We start from the raw sequence: 18,268 nt of genomic DNA, 5'->3' as shown, positions 1-18,268 counted from the left end.
AAACATCCTCTACTCTTTCTTTGTGGTTGATGATTAGATAGGAAAGGAGCAGTCAGAGATCAACTTTGAACCTGGTGATTGGGAGATTGGTTCTCTTAATAGTGAAATAAGGGAAAAGGGCAGATATTAGGGAAAGATGACAAACTCCATCTTGGAAGTGATGAGCATGTTTTCTTATTTGATCCTTAAAACATTCTCTATGGTAGGCAAGATTAACTCCATTTTACAGAGGGCAACTGAGGGCTCAGAGGTCACGTGACTTGTTCAAGATGACAGAGTGACAAATAGGATTCAGCCTTGAGTGCTTTTTTTCCCACTACAATATGAGGATAGAGGATACTATGTGTTCTTCATATTAATAATGATAGTGAGGCTTTTAATATCTGAATCCAGTTGTCTAGTAATGGTATGTAATAGATTTTGTTTAAATGAATGCCCTTTTTATTAAATAATAGCAGTTCAAACAAGAATAAACATATATGACTGGGAGACATTATAATTGTTAGATAATAATTAATGAACACCAGAGGATACTAAACAGGTATTAATTAGTCCCTGTATGAAGTACTAATTAATTGCTTTTTAGAATACTGTTGTAATTCACAAAATTTTAAAACATTTCTCTCTGAAATAAATATTTCTATCTTCCTGAGCTACATGATAGCATAATTAGAGTGCAAGATTATTTATTTCTCTCCATTCCATTTAGCTATAAGTGGTAAATAACGTTTTTGGCTTAGCAGTTTGTTATGTTTCATTTTTTAGAATCTTCAAATAAAGAGAATTTCTACAGTAAAGATCAATAGCTCTTCTACTTTTCATCATCTTGACCCAAGTGTGAGTAAAGAGAAGGATGTTTAATATTTTTAGATTTCAAAGCTAAAATAACCATAGCAAGTACTGAAAAGTAATAGCCACTAGAAAAATCTTGAAAATTAAACTTTGGAATTGCACAGTTGTCACATGGTGATCCTGATCTTTCCTTAGGACAAAATATAGAAGTCTAGAAGGCATAAACTATAATTTTTCTCTGCCCTTGTTAGGGGCTGTTACTTTGTAAAACTAGGACAGCGTGGTGGGACTCAGCACAGATCCTTACACACTTTAAATGGAGTGAGACTGGCAATTTCAGTATTTTGTGGTGCGGTTCCTTTTTTAAATTATTGTAAACTTTCTGTTCTCATTTCTTTTCTTATACATGCAGCAATGCATGTTCTGTTTATTTTTTTAGTTATGGGCCTGAACTTGTAATATTTCGTTGGCATACAGCTATTACTGAATTTTTGGAGCACTGAAAGGTTAAGTTAGTTGCCAAAGATGTGTGTCAAAGGTAGTACTTGAACTCAGGTGTGTCTGACTACAGGGCCTGCACTATGCATTATAACATACTGTTTTTCATTGCTAAGTGAATAGGGATGGAATAAGAGAGGCTTTTTGTAATTTTAGTCTGAATGGCAGGTAATCTGAACACTTTTGTGTGCTATTGATTTAAATGGATATTATGGTTTTTTTGAGTTAAAAGGAAACTTAGAGAATCATCTGGTCCAACTCCTTCATTTTATTAGATGGATTAGAGAGAGGGAAGTGATTTGACCATGGCCATCATGGTTTAAGTAGTAGAGCCAGGTTTTAGATTCTTGAGTTTATTCCAAGCTTGTCTCTTGCTACTATACTAAACTGTCCTCTAAAAATGCATGGAAATTAATTTTTCATGTATACATAGATTTATAACTTCATTTTACAAACAAGAAAAATGAGACTCAGACATAGTAAGCAATATGGTAAGGGATTTGCCCAGAGTCAAACAGGGAGTAAGTGGTTGAACTAAGATTTAGATCCACAGTCTCTAGCATCGGATTCACTTTTTTTTTCCTGTGTTCTCTATAATGCCATTGTCTTCTTTTAAATCTCCTAGAAAAAGTACTCTGTGTAGTGAATTTTTAAAAATAAAAATGGTATTGTAATTCGGAAAGCTCTGAATTTTCTTAGGAACAAATTTTTAAGTGGATAGTCAGATATTCGGTTTTCTTGGACCACATGTTCACCTCTTAAAATGAAAAACTTTTTTCTCCATTTGAATGGAAAATAATATCTTTGCCTCAACAAATTATTTTTGTTTAATTTTTCAGAATGTTCAAGTAAAGGGAATTTCTACATTGAAGACCAACACTCTTAGTAACCCTCCTACTTACCATCATCTTGACCCACGTGTCATAAGTGAGAAGGATTTAGAGCAGGTGAGTGACTTACTGCTTTTGTATAGTCTCCAATAAATTATTACTTTGGCTTCTAATATTATTAGATTTTAAAATTGAAATAACATTGAAAAAGCATTCTTAAGTTATAGCTATTGGAAAAATATTTTTAAATATGCTTTATAAATATATAGTAAGGACATCATGATTCTAATTATCCTATCAGACAAAATATGGAACTATAGAAAAAGGCATATTTCATTATTTTCTACCCTATTTTAGGGTAATGTTATGTAATTAGAACAACATGGCTACTTACCACTGTCCCAGAATTCAACTTAGATCTTAAAACTTTGAGAATAAGTTATGTTGACAGAGTTTCATATTTGTCAATGCAGTACATTTATTCTGTTCAGATTTCTCTTCCCATTTAGGTACACAATTATGTATTCATTGTTGTTCTTATGAATTTTTTTTTTTTTTGGCTTTTTGGAGGGCAGTTGTGGTTAAGTGACTTGCCCAAGGTCATACAGCTAGTTTTGTGAAACCAGATTTGAACTCAGGTCCTCCTGACTTCAGGGCCAGTGCTCTGTTCACTGTACCACCTAGCTACCCCTTATGAATTTATTTTAAGAGAAGTTTTTGTATCTTGAGTCTTTATAGCTGGTAATATGAGATGCATAACCAATAAAGTAGTGAACAATTTTTTAAACTAAATGATATGTCTTAGGGATATAGATTAACAGCTAAAAGGGATATAAGAAGTCATCTAGACCATCTAGACTTCATTTTACAGATGAGAAAACTGATACCTAGAGGGAGAATTTACTTGCCTGTTGTCACACATTTAAATAAATAGTAGACTTTGGTCATCTGACTCCAAACGTAGTGTTCTTCCTAATTTGTTGGATTGCTGAACATCTAAATAGAAGTGTTTAGATGCTAAAAAGTGAATGGAAATGACATGAGAATCTTTGTTTTTATTTAGATCTCCTGTAAAATATTGGTGATACTAGAGAATTTTTTTTTAAATCATATTACTAACCTTTAAGTTTATTCTCCTATGTGACAAATATTGTAGATAGACAAACTGATTTTTAGTTCTCTTGGGCTAGATTGTAACTTATTAAAATGCAAAACTATTTTTGCCTACTTGATTAATTTTAAATAGAAAATAATGCCTTTGGTTTTGCCATTTTTTTCTTGTGTTCAATTTTTCAGAACCTTCAGCTGAAGCAAATTTCTAAGATTACTAGTACTACTACTACTACCACCTGTTCTACTTACAATTTTGAACCAACTGTGGAGAGAGAGATGGAAGTACAGCAGGTGATCTACTTATTTGTTTGTAGCACCCTAGAATTATTTATTTTATCTTAGTGTTAAATATAAAACCTATTGATTGATGGAAGACTATTTTTTCTTTTTAGTTCTAAATGTAGTATCCTGATTTTACAGAACTTGCATAATTCAAACAGCTAAGGTTTTTAAACTAAATATTTTCTGACATTGTATAGCCATTGAAATAAAATAACTGTAGGTATTTATGGAATTATCAAAATCTTAAACAGACTTTTAAAAAGATTCTTGTTTATTTCCAAAGATCAGTGGGCACATCAGTCTGTTACACTAATATGACAGGAAACTTTCTAAGTGTAGAATTTCTATTTATATTTTATTTGAGGTTTTTAAGGTACCCAAGTGTGTTATTTGCGCTTTGTAACATTTATGCTTAATCAAAAGAACTTTTCTACTGAAGTGTGTGTATATATATATCATTTTTTTAAAAGGTAAACATTTTATCAAACTTAAAAGTGCCATAAAAATAGCAGTTATAATTAATGATTAAATAGAATAATAGAGCTAGGTAAATTATAATAAATATAGTATTAAATAATGAAAAAATTAAATGCATCACTGGAATATACATTTTTATTCTATTTTGATTTATTGTCTGCAAAATGAATATAAAAAAGAAAAAGTGTTAAATAGTAGATAATTTGAAACTAGCAGTTGGCTCGATCAGGAAAGGCCTCATGCAGAAAGTGGCCTCAGTCTTAAAAGATAATTAGGGATTCCAAAGGCAGGGATGGAAGAGAAGAATTTATTGAGACACGTGGGATGGCCATGCAAAAGCATGAAGTGGGAACTGGAGTGTGCCATAAGGACAGCAAAGTCAAATTTGGCTGGATTGTAGAGTGCAGTAGGAAGAGTGTTATATAAGAAGACTGGAAAATATTGTCACAATCATCTGAATGTAATGCTTTATTGCATAATTAAATATACTACCACAGTGATTCTTACATGGTTTTATTTGACATTAATATGACAATTAAACATTGAAGGAAAAAAAGTTTTTGTTAACATGACTTTTTTTTTTTTGCAATTGTGTGCTCTTAATAAACATCTGATCATTTTTTTGCCCTAATTTTATAGTAATTAAGAGAAAAACATTAATCTTGTATGTGTGTGAGTGTCTTGTATAAAATATTATTGATTGCTAGCCAGATCCTCATTTGGCTGCTGAAGAGGAAACAAAGAGATTGGAGGAACTACAGAGAGAAGCAATACAAGAAAGGAGAGAACAGCTTGAAAAAGCTTACATACGGGGAGTCCATGCCATGAGAAAGGTCCATTTGGCTAACGTAAGCAAAGCACAACTATGTTTCCTAGTGATAAATGTGAATACCAGTAATAGAAATACTTGGCATAGCAAAATGGATTGAAATTAATTAAATAAATGGATTGAATGTGTTGAAATTAAGGGAGTATGTTACAGTAAGATAGTTTCTATTTTTACCTCTTATGATTCCAACTTGAATAGTCCGTTTTTATTTTCCTCTGGCACTCCATATTTATTAATGGTGACTGTATCATAAAGTCAAATTTCCATCATACAGACCAAAAAAATCTCATGAAGAAAAATAATTTTTAAGTACTGTTTTTTCAATTACATTTGTATTCTCTCATTTATCTGACAATATCCAAAGATACTCTTGTAAGTAGTATTAGAAATGAGAAAACTAGTTTTAGGAATTTAGAGGATTTAGAAAAATTTCCTTGCTAATGTGGTACTACGTGAGTGCTGATTTTTGAGATTACAGACTTAGAAATAATGAATATTGTTGGCAGTCTATTTTATGAATTAACATTTTTAATAATGTTTATATGAGTTTTAGGTGTTTTTCTTTGGAAATAGTTTTTTTATACTTTGGGATTTTAAAAAATTTTTATTAAAGCTCTGCAAAATTTCAGAGTTGGAATTGAGTGGCCAACAAATCTTAACTGGAAAAGAATTCATTTTCTAATAGGTAGAATAATTATTTAGCCTTTTCTTGGTTTTGGGTTTTTTTGTTTGTTTTTTTGGAGTGGGGAGAAGGCAGGGTAGTTGGGGTTAAGTGATTTGCCCAAAGTCACATAGCTAGTAAGTGTTAAGTGTTTGAGTCCAGATTTGAACTTAGGTCTTCCTGGCTCCAGTACTCCTGGTGCTCTATTCACTACACCACCTGGCTGCCCCAATCTAGCCTTTTCTTGAAGGCTCCATTAAGGGCGATCCACTCCCTTTTGATGGCGGAATTTAGTGCCTAGTTTTGGGAAATTTATTTTTTATTCTTGACTGGATCTTACCTTTTCCTTTAATATTTAGTTTTGTTATACTATAATAGAATGATTTATGTTATTCCTGGAACTTAGTAGTAATCACAGAATGTAGATAACTACTGTCTCTTCTAAATCTTTTTATGAATTAATGAAATACCATTTAAAATAGACTCTTAAACGTTTCTCTGTCCATTACATCCATTCAGTGATTTAAAAATTATATATAACATTAATGAATCAGAATACTAAAGTCATTTATGAACAAGTAGTTGGATTAACATCAAAGTTATTTCCTTTTTAATATCATTTTACTAGAGAAGTTGAGTTTTAGCTAATTAAAAGAAATTGAAAGAAAAGTTCCCTACCAATAACAAAATATGAAAAAACGCACAAAGTAGTGTTTTATTTAATAATCTTTAGTATTTTAGAAAAGCATTTTATTATTTATCAGAACATTCCTGCTCCAGTGAAATCATGAAAGAAAGCCAGGGAGTAAATAAAAATTGCAAAGATTTCCATATAAAAATAAAAAGTTTTGCTGCTTAAACTTTCAGTGTTTGGCTATTTAGTAAATTTAGCCATCCAGAATCACTTCTTAACCAAGGTATCTGAATAGCTGAGGTTTTACTTCACTCATACTGAGAGGGGATTAGTTACAGGAAACCAAAGTATTCTAAAGAAAAGCAGTTAGTGAGCAGTAAACCCTAAAGACAAGTAAAGTGAAAGATCTTACTATTACTGTTTAAAGTAAATGAATACTAATTAGTTTGCTTTTTATTTGTAGAGTCGAGAGAAAATCATGAAAGAGTTGGAACAGCTGCAACAAGAGGACCTGGCTCGTAGGAGACAGAATGTGGCCCAGATGCCACCACAGGTGGTTGAGCTGCCGTACAAACGCATGGCGATTCAAGAGGACTGGCAGAGGGAACTGGAGTTTGCCTTTGAAGATATGTACAATGCAGACAGGAGTAAGATATGTTTTTTTTTTTTAATGTATTAAACATGTGCCAAAGCCAAAAAGTAGAACAGCCTGTTTTGTTAATAAGGTAGATTTTTTTGGCATTTAAAAAAAATAGAGTATCAGCATGTAACGTGTTTTTTGTTATTTTTTTTTTTAAGATGCTCTTTGGGAGTCTTTAATCTTGGAAAAAGTGGGTTTTCATATATTGGAAGAAACAAATGACATTTCTTTTTTTAGAGGTGAAAGGAGATCTGATTTTGAAACTAGAGCCAGAGCCTTTGCCAGTTGTTCCTGAATTCATCCAGGATGAAGAACTGGATCTTTCAATGGAGCAAGACTATACATCTGAGACTCAGAACCAAGAGAGAATGGAAGAAGAATCTCCATTTCTCACAGAAACAGACAGTAAGAAACCCTGAAGCAGAGCTCATTTTAAATGAGCATAGTTATATCATTTTAAAGAAATAATGCTTTAAGATGTCCAGACCATAATTTTAATTTCTGGGTCTGTTATATCACAAGGCAAGTGAGTACTTTATTGACATTCCGTCCTTTAAAACTGCATTGATTATATGAAAAAGAAGATATTATCACTTTAATACATACTTTAGCTAGTCACTTTTTTTTCTACTTCTGCAACATGTCATAAATCCTAAATTAAATCTTAAATTCCCTTCATGAACAGATACCATCCTAGTTCTGGCTCTCATTACTTCCTGTCTGGTGTCTTAGAAATCGATCTTCCCTGCTTCAGATCAATGCCCACTTCAGTCTGTCATCCCCAAAGTGATTTTCCCAAAATTCAGGTTTGACCATGTCATTTACCTACTATTGCCTCTATGATGACATATAAACCTTTCTGTTTGACTTGTAAGATTCTTTACAACCTGGATACAACCTATCTATCTAGCCTTGATATACATTATTCCCTTTCCCTCTCTCTGTGGTCTATCCATATTGGCTTTGCTATTTATTACACACAGTATTCCATATCCTGTTTCTGTTCCTTTGCACTTTTGGATCTCTGTGCCAGTTATGCTCAGGCACTACCTTCTGCAGAAAGACTTTCTGTTGCCCTGTTCCTTGCAATTGCTAGTTGTATTTATTTTGGGGTTTTTTCTGCTGTAAACTTATGTCCCTATATATATTCATCATAGAAAAAGATGAAGACAGACATACATGCATGTTGTCTGTAAGAATGTCAGTTTTTTGATAACAGGGACTTTTCATTTTTGTTTTTGCATCCCTATCAAGCTAGTATAGTGTCTATTAGGTACTTCTTGATTCTATCCAAAAAATGTTCAAGTTACATAGGTTTTCAGGTATGGGGATTAATTTATACATTTAGACTTCAGTAGTTTCTTCAAGTTTGATTGACTTTCAACTTGAGAATAAATAGTCTGGTACACTGTTAAGTAATAAAATTGAAAAATTCATTATCAGTGGTAAAAAACAAAACAAAAGTCTACTATATTAACCTTGTGATACAAATAGGTAGTGAAAAAGGATTAGAGATAATAATGGGCATAATAATAATTTTTTCAGTTTAGTGTTTTGTAGCAGCAGTATCTTATATGATTATAGATGTGGTTTCAACTGTGTATTTAATTTTTTTTCTCAGCTCCAGAGGCACAGGAGACGCACCATACATCTTCAGAAACAGCGTTAAAAAAATTACTAGACAGAATCCAAAGCCAGAGATCACAGTGGGCAAATAAGTGCACTCCCGAAGATGAAAGTGAAATGCCTAAAATTTTTGCTGATGGTGAAAGTGAGACATTGACAGTAGAGACAGGAACAATTGCCAGTGAAGAAAAGCCACTGGATAAATCAGAGCATACACAGGAACAAGGTATTGTTCTCTAGTATCATATATTAATCTAACACCTATAACTTTTAAGATTCTTTCACATACATTTTTATCATACTTCAAAATCAGTACTGACTCTAAGAGGAAAGTATTATTATTCCAAATTATAGAGGAAAAACTGGGGACCCAGAAACTTGCTCAGGGTGACATAGAATTAATGATAGAGTTAGCACTAGAATATGGACCTCTTGACTCCTACCTTTTGTTCATTTCAGTAAGATACTAGCTTTCTGTGTCATAATCACTTCTTTCTTTAGTTTTTCACCCCTCTTTTCTCCCCTGTCCCCCTCCGTATGTCAGTCCTATATTGAAGGAGATTAGGATATAAATAGTTGGATTCTTATTGAAACGATACTTTTAGTATTTAATATATTTAATAATTATATAGTATTTGTTCCTTCTCCATTGCTGGGAGAGAAATTATTTGATTCCCTACACTTCGCATTAATTTTTTTTTTCTTTTTGAAGGGCAGTTGGGGTTAAGTGACTTGTCCAAGGTTACAAGGCTATTTGTTGTTAAGTGTCTGAGGCTGGATCCAAACCCAGATCCACCTGACTCCAGGGCCGGTGCTCTATTCACTGTGCCACCTAGCGGCCCCTCCCCATTAATTTTTAAACCTTTTATTTGTCAATGTTTTTGTCATAGTTGGCTGGTTCCCACGTCCTACATTGTGAATCTCGATACAGATCATGCACTCAGCTGGTCATTCTGTTCATACAAACTTACTATCCCTCAAGGGTCCTCAAAACCAGGTAGCACATAGAGACCACCATCTAGAGACTAGCATGGTGGAGTCTGCAAATTGTCCAGAAAAATGGTCTGGGGTAGGGTGGTGCTTTAAGTTCCATAGATAGTCTATATTAATAATATAGTTCTTTGCATTGTTCTTTGCACATTAAAGTGCTTTCACATAAATCATTTCCTTTGACCTTTCTAAGACAAATAGAACACTTATTAAGATATTTCATCTTACGAATGAACAAAACTGAGGCTCCTTGGCCACATGAGTTATTAAGTATCTTTTCTTAATAGTTCATGATACTTTGTACTTATGACATTCTTTCTAGATTAGTGTTAGTTGTTTATATCTAACCTGTTCAAAAGTATCTTTTCTTTATACTTCATGATTCTTTGTACCTATCCTGTGGCATTCTTTCTACATTATATTAGAGTTATTTATGTACCTATATTATCTCTCCCTATTAAGTGATTGTAAATTTTTAAGATAGGGGTCATAGTGGGGCAGCTAGGTGGTGCAATGAATAGAGCACCAGCCCTGGAGTCAGGAAGACCTGAGTTCTGGCCTTAGACACTTAACACTTCCTAGCCATGTGACCTTGGGCAAGTCACTTAACCCCAATTGCCCTGCCTTGCCTCCTCCAAAAAAAAATTAGGGATCATTTTATCCTTGTATTCCTAATGATTAGCACAGTACCTTATATAAAGTTTTCAGTGAATGCTTTTGGTTGAGGAAAAGGAAACTTCGAAAGGAGATAGATTGAGTTAAAGTGTGGTCAAATCAAAAAACAGCTGTGTGGGGGACCTAGATGGCACAGTAGATAGAGTATCAGCCCTGGAGTCAGAACAGGAGGACCTAAGTTCAAATGTGGCCTTGGACACTTGACACTTAACTAGCCATGTGACCCTGGACAAGTCACTTAACCCAATTGCCTCGGCTCCTGAGCTCTCCCCCACCATAAAAGCCTACCATGTTTAAGACTAAAACTGTTGTTTTGGATGAAGTGGCCGGGGGGGGGCAATAACCATCTTTAACATAGATATGTAGTTGGAAAAGGGAGGAGTATTTTAAAAGATAAATAATGTCCAAGTGTTATTATGAAATAATCTTGACCAGGGACCATGGATCACATTTTGAGATTTGCAGGTATAGAAAGTAGTTTTTGTTTTGTTTTAATTTGGTTTTAACTTGTGGTTTTTACCTTGTTCCTGGGTTTTTGCTATTTAAACTAGCCCTGCTCATATTAGTTGTATTAGTATTGGGAGATTTTCCAGTGGAATTTCTCTTTGCATAACCCAACTCTTTATGTGTTTATCCATTATGAAGTGATTTTTCTTCAATTAAAGATGAGAGACAATTAAAAATTTAAGACAATACCATTTAAACTTAATTGTTGAATATTTCAAAAGATTATTGATAACCATTTTCAATTTGTTTCTGGTTTTTTTAAAGTAGCATTTTTGAAGAGGACCATCTTATCATATTGTGGTTACCAAAATGAACAGTGTTGAGAAATACAACTTATTTTATATTTTAAACTTCAACAAAAAGACTGTTTAGCTTCAAGTTTAAACTATTTACAATCACATGCAGTAGTGATCTGTATCATGAATTTGTGCCAGATGATGGTGTCTGTGATTACATACTTTGCATATTTCATATTTGATATTTGCTGAACTTCATTCACGGTCAGTGAATTTACCCTACTATTTTTGCTTTTGTTTATTTTGATTTTAATTTTGTGCTCCTTTTTAAAAAGTGGATATCTTGTCCAACTCTTTTCATTTTTTAAGAAACTGAGATACAGAGAAGTTAAGTGACTTGCTCCATGTCAGCTAGGTAGTATGTGAGAGGAAGACTTTGATCCTAGGTCCTATGTGTCCAGATCCAATGCTCTTTCTCCTATACTAAACCTACCCATTAAAAAGATCTATCTAGTAATTTTATCCATTGCTTCACCTTCACTTCTCCGGTCTCAGGGTCTTATCTCCTCCCAAAGGGGTATACCCCAGAGTTTGGGAACCTCTTTAAAAGGATTAATGTCTAGGTTTTATAAATCAAAATCACTTATACAAAATTAAAGAATCTTTTTTGACTTTGTTCACATCTAGACTTGAGTAATAATATTGGATTAGTTCTTATAGCCAATATTATTTGCTATTGAAGGTGAAACAAAACAACCTACTGGCATTGGAGGTGAAACATTCAAAATTCAGTTGGGAACAATTCTCAAAGAAGAAAAATCATTCAAAAACCTTACAGAATCTGGAAAGAAGAAAGGTAAGATATACAATATGTATATAAAATTTTTTTTTCAAAGAATCTAGTATATGTCAGACACTGTGCTAAATGACAAATATTTGATGGATTAGTATTGTGAAAGCATAAGAATTTAAAAACTCAAATCCACTTCTTGTTTTGGGAATGTTTAGAATCATCTGAAAGTGAAATTTCCCTGTTAGATGAAAGGTCAATTCTGCTTCATCCTCAAGAAGAGGCAACTCAAGTTAGAACAGTAATGAAGAGACAAAAAGAGGTATTTTCCTGAGATTCTTTTAATTTTTTTCATCTTTGGTTCTAATATTATTTATCCATAAATTTGCCTTGATTTTTGACCCTTTTTAAAGATTCCTTCTCTGATACTTTTCTGATCTCTGCCCTGACACCTTACTCTCCTCACTCCCCCACTGCAGTGATCTCACCTTCCTCTGAACTTCAGTCACACTTTAGTTTATATGACTCAAATAACTTTCCTCTCTTAATGCTTTATATTTTAGCTATTTCTGTGTTTCTCACTAAGGTTGAAGTTCCTTAAGGACAGAGGCCATTTAATTTTTAATTTTGTGCATAACAGGTGCTGAATCAACACTTGTTAAATGAGTGGTTGTTTTGCCACCATAGTATAGTATGCTATATTTTAATCTCAGTTAATTTCAAATTTTAGAAAATTACCTGAATTGCAAGAGAAGGGAGGGGGAATTAAATCTTGTACAAGATTTCAGTCTCTGTTACTGTGCTATTTACCTTTGATAGCCATTTTGTATTAGCATTAAATCTGATAGAGGAAGGTGAATTTTGTTATATACAATATGTGTAGGGTTTTTTTCTTTTTTAATTTGAAGAAAGGAATCATGAACCAACATTCTAGGAAACATGAATTTGGAGACATTTGTAGTAAAAAGCCCCCATAATGCACAGATTTAGAAATTAATTAATTCATTTGATTTCTTTGGTATTTTCTTATGTAGTTTGTATTTTTCTTTTTGTATGATGCAGAAAATGAGTCATGACATTTGAGACCAAAATGAGAATTAACTTTGTCTTTTTTAATCTTGTAAGCAATTATTTAGAACATGCTAAGGATTGTAGTCATTTTAGAATAGAGAATAGATCTTTAGAATATATTAGTAAAGGTTTTAGTCATTTCAGATTGAGATATGTTAATCATGAAAACACAGTAGCTGTCTATATGTGTGTGTGCATGTATTAATGTATTAGTTCAGTCATTCAGTCATGTTTGACCCTTTGTGACCCCATAGGCCATACTATCCATAGAGTTTTCTTGGCAGAGATACAGGAATGGTTTGCTGTTACCTTCAGTGGATTTAGACATAAGTTAAGTGAGTTGGCCAGGGTCACACAACTAGTGTCTGAGGTTAATTTGAATTTGGGTCTTCTTTACTCTAGGGCCAGCACTCTATTTACTGAGCCATCTAGTTGTCCTAAATAAATGTATACACATACATATATATAAATATATACATATAACACATGTGTGTATGTAAAATAGAAGCATCCTTTAAAATGTGTATGAAACTAAATTCATTATATCTAGGGGGACAGAGACTTACTTGATCTTCTCTCCACCTTGCTTTAGCCCTGTAATGCTTGCTTTGTTGTTTGACCTTTAGGTAACAATGGCCCTACATGGGAAAATGATCAATTTGAGGTCCTTCTTCCCCTTGAAGAGCCCAAGAGGGCATTAGGGGACGTCCTGGTACTTAACTGCCTAATTCACAGTTGAACTGAGTATGACACTGAAGAAAGTTGTAATAGATGTCTACTTTTGCCCAGTAATGTCCATGGCAACAGGTGGTTTAGCTGAGCCCCTAGCATCAGTTTCTGCTTACCTAGAGCACTTTAGCTGGGGAGCTTATGCTTGTAGTCATATAGTGGTGAGTAGATCACTATGAACCCTTATCTATCAGTGATGGTGAACCTGGTATGTATATGTGAGCATTATCTGTTCTTTTTCTTTCTTAGTTTGGCATGGTAGCAACCAAGAGAAAGCATCAATGCTTGGTTGCTCTTTATAAATTTGTTCTTCTTTGATTAAAAGCTAATCTTTTAATGATTCAATGAGCATCCTTTTCTGCCTTGAAGGTATACATTTATAGCTAATCACTTGAATCTTTCTGTTTCCTAGATGATGAGACTTGAACAACAAAAACAGAAGCAGGTGGAATTAATTAGACAGATTGAACAACAGAGACTGAGATTGGAGAGTGAATGCCTAAAGGCTCAAAAGACTCAACTAGAATATGAGAGGAAAAATATGAAAGAAAGAACTCAACAGTTTTATTTAAAATATATGAAATCTTACCCCTTTATGGACCAGTGGAAGAAAGAAGCCTATACAGTCTCTCAGCATTTGGTAAAATAAAATTTCTTTCAGATTCTCAAGGATAGTTAAAAAACACTTTAAAAACAATGGGCACTTTGTAACTTGTCAGAACACATTTACACTGATATGGTGGCTTGAGTTTTTTAATTGATGTGGTCAGATTATTCCTCTAATTTGTAGACATGCAACAATAGTTAATATCAGGCATTTGTGTAATTTTGGAATACAACACTAATGAAACACCTATTAGCCTTGCTTTTGTGAATATTGGTTAGGTTACATAGATGTTATTTTTATTAATACTAATTTCTAATCATGGAGTGTTTTGTTTTTTTAAATAAAGCTTCATAGAAACAACTAGATGGCTCAGCTTAATTATTTCAGGTGTTTTGTATCTTTATGTTAAATTCATCTCTTAAATATTCTCTTTTATTAGATTGATGATGCTCCAACAATAGGCTTGAAAATTTCCAGAGAAGATCATAGTAGACAGGTGATTCATAACTACCAGCAACATCTTTTACAGCAAAACAGGTATTATTAGTTTTTGCACAAGCAAATTTTTTATGTGTGTCTAGATAATTTAATTTGTTTATCATCTTTAAGACTAAAGGATGTGGAAATTTTCCAAAGGATCATTCAAGAGTATGTTCTTTCTTTTAGCAACACTAGCTGATAACAGATATCTTGTTTTCCAAAAGATAAAAGTTAGGATTAGTACTTTAAAATACTGGACATTTTTCTTATCAGAAAAAAAATTGATTTCTTTGCAGGTTTCACAGACAGTCCATTGATGCAGCCAGGAAACTTTTACATGAGTATCAGAATATGTTAAAACAAAGATATCCATCCAGGTCAACCAAATCCTTTTCATCTGATTTTGTAAAGCCTAAAGGTGAATCACTTGATAGAAAAACATTAGCATTCCAGGCCAGCTCTCATCTTCCAGGAGTACCAGAACCACCAAGTCTACATTCACTACCAAGTTATCCTGCAATAACAGGAGACTCCCATTTGCTTTCCATAGAGGGCAGTGAAAGGATATCTTCTTATCAGACTGCTTTTTCTTATTCAGGGTCACTATTAACTGAACCTTCACTTAGTTCAATACCTTCTGCTGAGCCTGAATCTAAATTTGGAAGAATCCAAGATCTCTTTTCAACTAAGAGTCAAAGTCCACAATCCTCAAGTCACTTCATAAGTTCAGAAGATAGGCACTTCATTTCTTCAGATCATATCCTGTCTGCAAAGGAAAGTTTGAAGACAGTGCAAGAGCAGTTAAATAAACAAAGGAAAACTCTTCATTTTAGCGAGAAAACCCCAGAAGAATTGGTTGTACATAGGCAGACTGAATTGGAAGAAAAGATACTTTCTAATCAAACTGGGTCTTCTTCTTTAGTACCACTATTTCCTCAGCACTCACTTACTTTATCCTCTGCTGCAGAACCTGAATCTGGAAGAATTCAAGAACACTTTTCAGTCAGAAGTGACAGCATAGTTCCCTCAAGCCATCCTGTAATGCAAATAATTCCAGATAGACATTTATCTTCTTCAGAGAATGCACTGCATCAGCAGTATAATTTGAACACAGTCCGAAAACAGTTGAATATGCAAAAGGAAGCCCTTCACTCTTGCCTGAAAGCCCAGGCAAAACTGTGTTCACATAAATCAGCTTCAGTAGAGGAAGAAGTACCTTCTAGTCAGACTAGGTCCTCTCCTTTCCTACCACTGGTCCCTCAGAGTTCACTTAGTTCATCACTTTCTGCAGAATCTGAATCTAGAGGAGTTCAGAAACTCTTTTCAGCTAAGAATGAGAACACAATTCCTTCAGGCCCACCCATAAAACAAGGATTTCAGGATAGGCCTCTGATTTCAGAGGATAACCTACATCAACAGGACAGTTTGGATATTCTGAAAGGAACACAAGAGCAATTGGCTATACAGAGGGAAGCCCTCCTCTTTGGCCAGAAAACTGAGGAGCAAAACTTTTTAAAGAGACCTGCTGCAATAGAAGAAAAGAAATCTTCTACTCAGACAGGGTCTCCTTTATTACCACTTCTCCCTGAGCTTGCACTTGGTTCATCACCTTCTGATGCATCTGAATCTGTAAGAATTCAGGAATTCCATTTAACTAGGAATGAAACCAAGAATTCTTCAAGCTATTCCACACCTCAGGATAGATGTTTGACTTCTTCAAAACCCATGCTAGTTCAGCAAGATAATTGGAAAATGAATGAAGAACAGTTAGAATTGCAGAGGAAATTATTTCACCTTAGTGAGAAAGCTCAAAAAGAACCAAAGGAAATCTTTTGCTTTACTGAGAGAACTCAGAAAGAGCCGTTGGTACAATCTAAGATAGCTTTAGAGGAAAGGCTATCTCCTAACCAGACTGACTTTTCTTTTCTACCACTAATTCCACAGCATTCATTTACTTCACTACCTTCTTCTGAGTCCGGAGACATGCAGATAGCTGGTTCACATCCTGCAACCCCCAACATCCAAATATTTCAGAAAAAGCTTTTGACTTCTTCAGAGCACATTCTCCCTCACAAGGATGATTTGAACCTTCACCAAGAACAGTTGACTATAGAGAGAAAAGCCCTTCAGTTTAGTCAGAGAGCCCAGCAAAAGACAACGTTGAATGAAAGATTCTTTTCTGGTCAGAGTGATTCCTCTTTTGCACCATCGTTAGCTGAGCATGCATCTAGTTCACCACCTTCAAGTTATTCCACAATCCTGGTATCTCAGGATAGGATTTCATTTTCAGGTGACAACCAATTTGAGCGAGATAATTTGGAAACAATAGAAGAACAGTTGAATATACAGAGGGAAACCTCTCACTTTGGCCAGAGATCCCAGTTACAGTATCTTGACTACAAACTTGATGCAGTGGAGGAAAGGACATCTAGTCAAACTGATTCCTCTCTTTTTCTACCACAGTTCCCTCTTCCTTCAATTAGTACATTGCCTTTAGCTGAAGCTGAGTCTAATTCTGATTCTGGAGGATTCCAAGAATCCTTTTTAACCAGTGGAGAGAACACATTTCCCTCAAGCCAAGAATCAATCCACAGATTTCAGGATAAGCTTTTGGCTTCTTCAAAACATTTTTCAGCTGTTCAAGACAATTTGAAGGAGCTCCAGAAACAATTGAATATACAAAAGGAATTTTTTGAGGAGAGACAGAAAGCCCAAGAAGAATGGCTTCTTCAAAGACAGAGTGGGCTGAAACAGGTACAGAAGCATGAGGAGGCATTAAAGGATTCACTGTATGAGACTCAGGTATTAACATATGTTTTATTTTTAAGTAAAAATATTTAAAATTTAGACAACTAGTTTGTTTTTGTTAGGTATCAGTATGATTTCTTTTTTTTTGAACGTAGTCTAAAAGTCTGAATCCTGGGGCGGCCAGGTAGCACAGCGAGTAAGAGCATCGGCTCCAGTGTCGGGATGACCTGGAGATCAAATCTGGGCTCAGATACTCAGAACCACACCCAGAAATAACTGACTCTGTAACCTTGACCAAGTTACTTAACCCCGATTGCTTAAAAAAAAAAGTCTGAATCCTTACTCTAGAACAAGTTCTGAGTTAGTAATTTTGACCATATAATATAACCTTAAACGTGCTTCAGTATTTAAGAAACAGGGACATTTGTTAATGAATTACATCCTGGGAAAGACATAGATGGATAGCAATTGGTGTGGAAAAGACCTCAGGATTTTCTTTTTTTTTTCTTTACTTTTTTCAAATGCTTTATTAACTTCTGGTTTACATCATTCATTTCTGTCAGATTTTGAGTTACAAATTTTCTCCCCGTTTTTCCCCTACCCACCGCCCCAAAACAACGATCCCACAGCATATTCCCTCTTCCAATCTGCTCTCTTCCATGTCTTCTACCATACCCCCTTCAACTTTTCCAGTAGGGCATGGTGGATCTCTATACCCCAGTGCCTATGTATATTATTTCCCAATTACATGTAAAGTAGTAGTAATATGTATATATGTTTTTTTAAACATTTGATTTTAAAACTTTGAATTCCAGATCCATTCCCTTCCTCCCTTGTTACCCACCCTTAATGGGAAGATAGGCAATTTGGTATAGGTTGTACATATGTAGCTATGCAAAACATTACCATAGTAGATATATTGTAAAAGACTGACTATATTTCCATCCCTCCTATCCCACCTTCCACTTGTTATATTTTCTACTTTGATCTTGTCCCTTTTCAAAAGTGGGTGCTTCCAACTTCCCTACCCCTCAACCTGCCCTCCATTCCATC

General features: G+C 34.3%; 1 protein-coding gene across 10 annotated transcripts in view; it reads left to right on the top strand.

The window, feature by feature from the left end:
* CEP295 (centrosomal protein 295) overlaps nt 1-18,268 on the top strand; it is a 97,654-nt gene that overhangs the window by 20,759 nt on the left and 58,627 nt on the right. For 7 of the 10 annotated variants that reach the window (XR_011166767.1, XM_069080212.1, XM_069080206.1 and 4 more), the window contains 12 exons: nt 766-837; nt 2,130-2,237; nt 3,417-3,524; nt 4,700-4,840; nt 6,580-6,763; nt 6,994-7,161; nt 8,378-8,608; nt 11,533-11,646; nt 11,799-11,902; nt 13,793-14,020; nt 14,427-14,524; nt 14,764-17,269. Coding sequence is in view for 9 of the 10 variants with exons in the window: in XM_069080212.1 (XP_068936313.1) it covers nt 766-837; nt 2,130-2,237; nt 3,417-3,524; nt 4,700-4,840; nt 6,580-6,763; nt 6,994-7,161; nt 8,378-8,608; nt 11,533-11,646; nt 11,799-11,902; nt 13,793-14,020; nt 14,427-14,524; nt 14,764-17,269 (4,062 nt within the window). In the remaining variant the exon portion in view is untranslated. Of the gene's footprint in view, nt 1-765; nt 838-2,129; nt 2,238-3,416; nt 3,525-4,699; nt 4,841-6,579; nt 6,764-6,993; nt 7,162-8,377; nt 8,609-11,532; nt 11,647-11,798; nt 11,903-13,792; nt 14,021-14,426; nt 14,525-14,763; nt 17,270-18,268 lie in introns of those variants that run through there. The other 3 variants (XM_069080209.1, XM_069080215.1, XM_069080214.1) reach the window with 2 other exon arrangements.

The sequence above is a fragment of the Petaurus breviceps genome, unplaced genomic scaffold, assembly GCF_028583685.1.
Source record: "Petaurus breviceps papuanus isolate PSGF00001 unplaced genomic scaffold, PetGlider_PUasm1.0 91133, whole genome shotgun sequence".
NCBI classification, from domain to species: Eukaryota; Metazoa; Chordata; class Mammalia; order Diprotodontia; family Petauridae; genus Petaurus; species Petaurus breviceps.
Note: the sequence above shows the minus strand (reverse complement) of the source record. Positions and strands in the feature narration are given on the sequence as shown.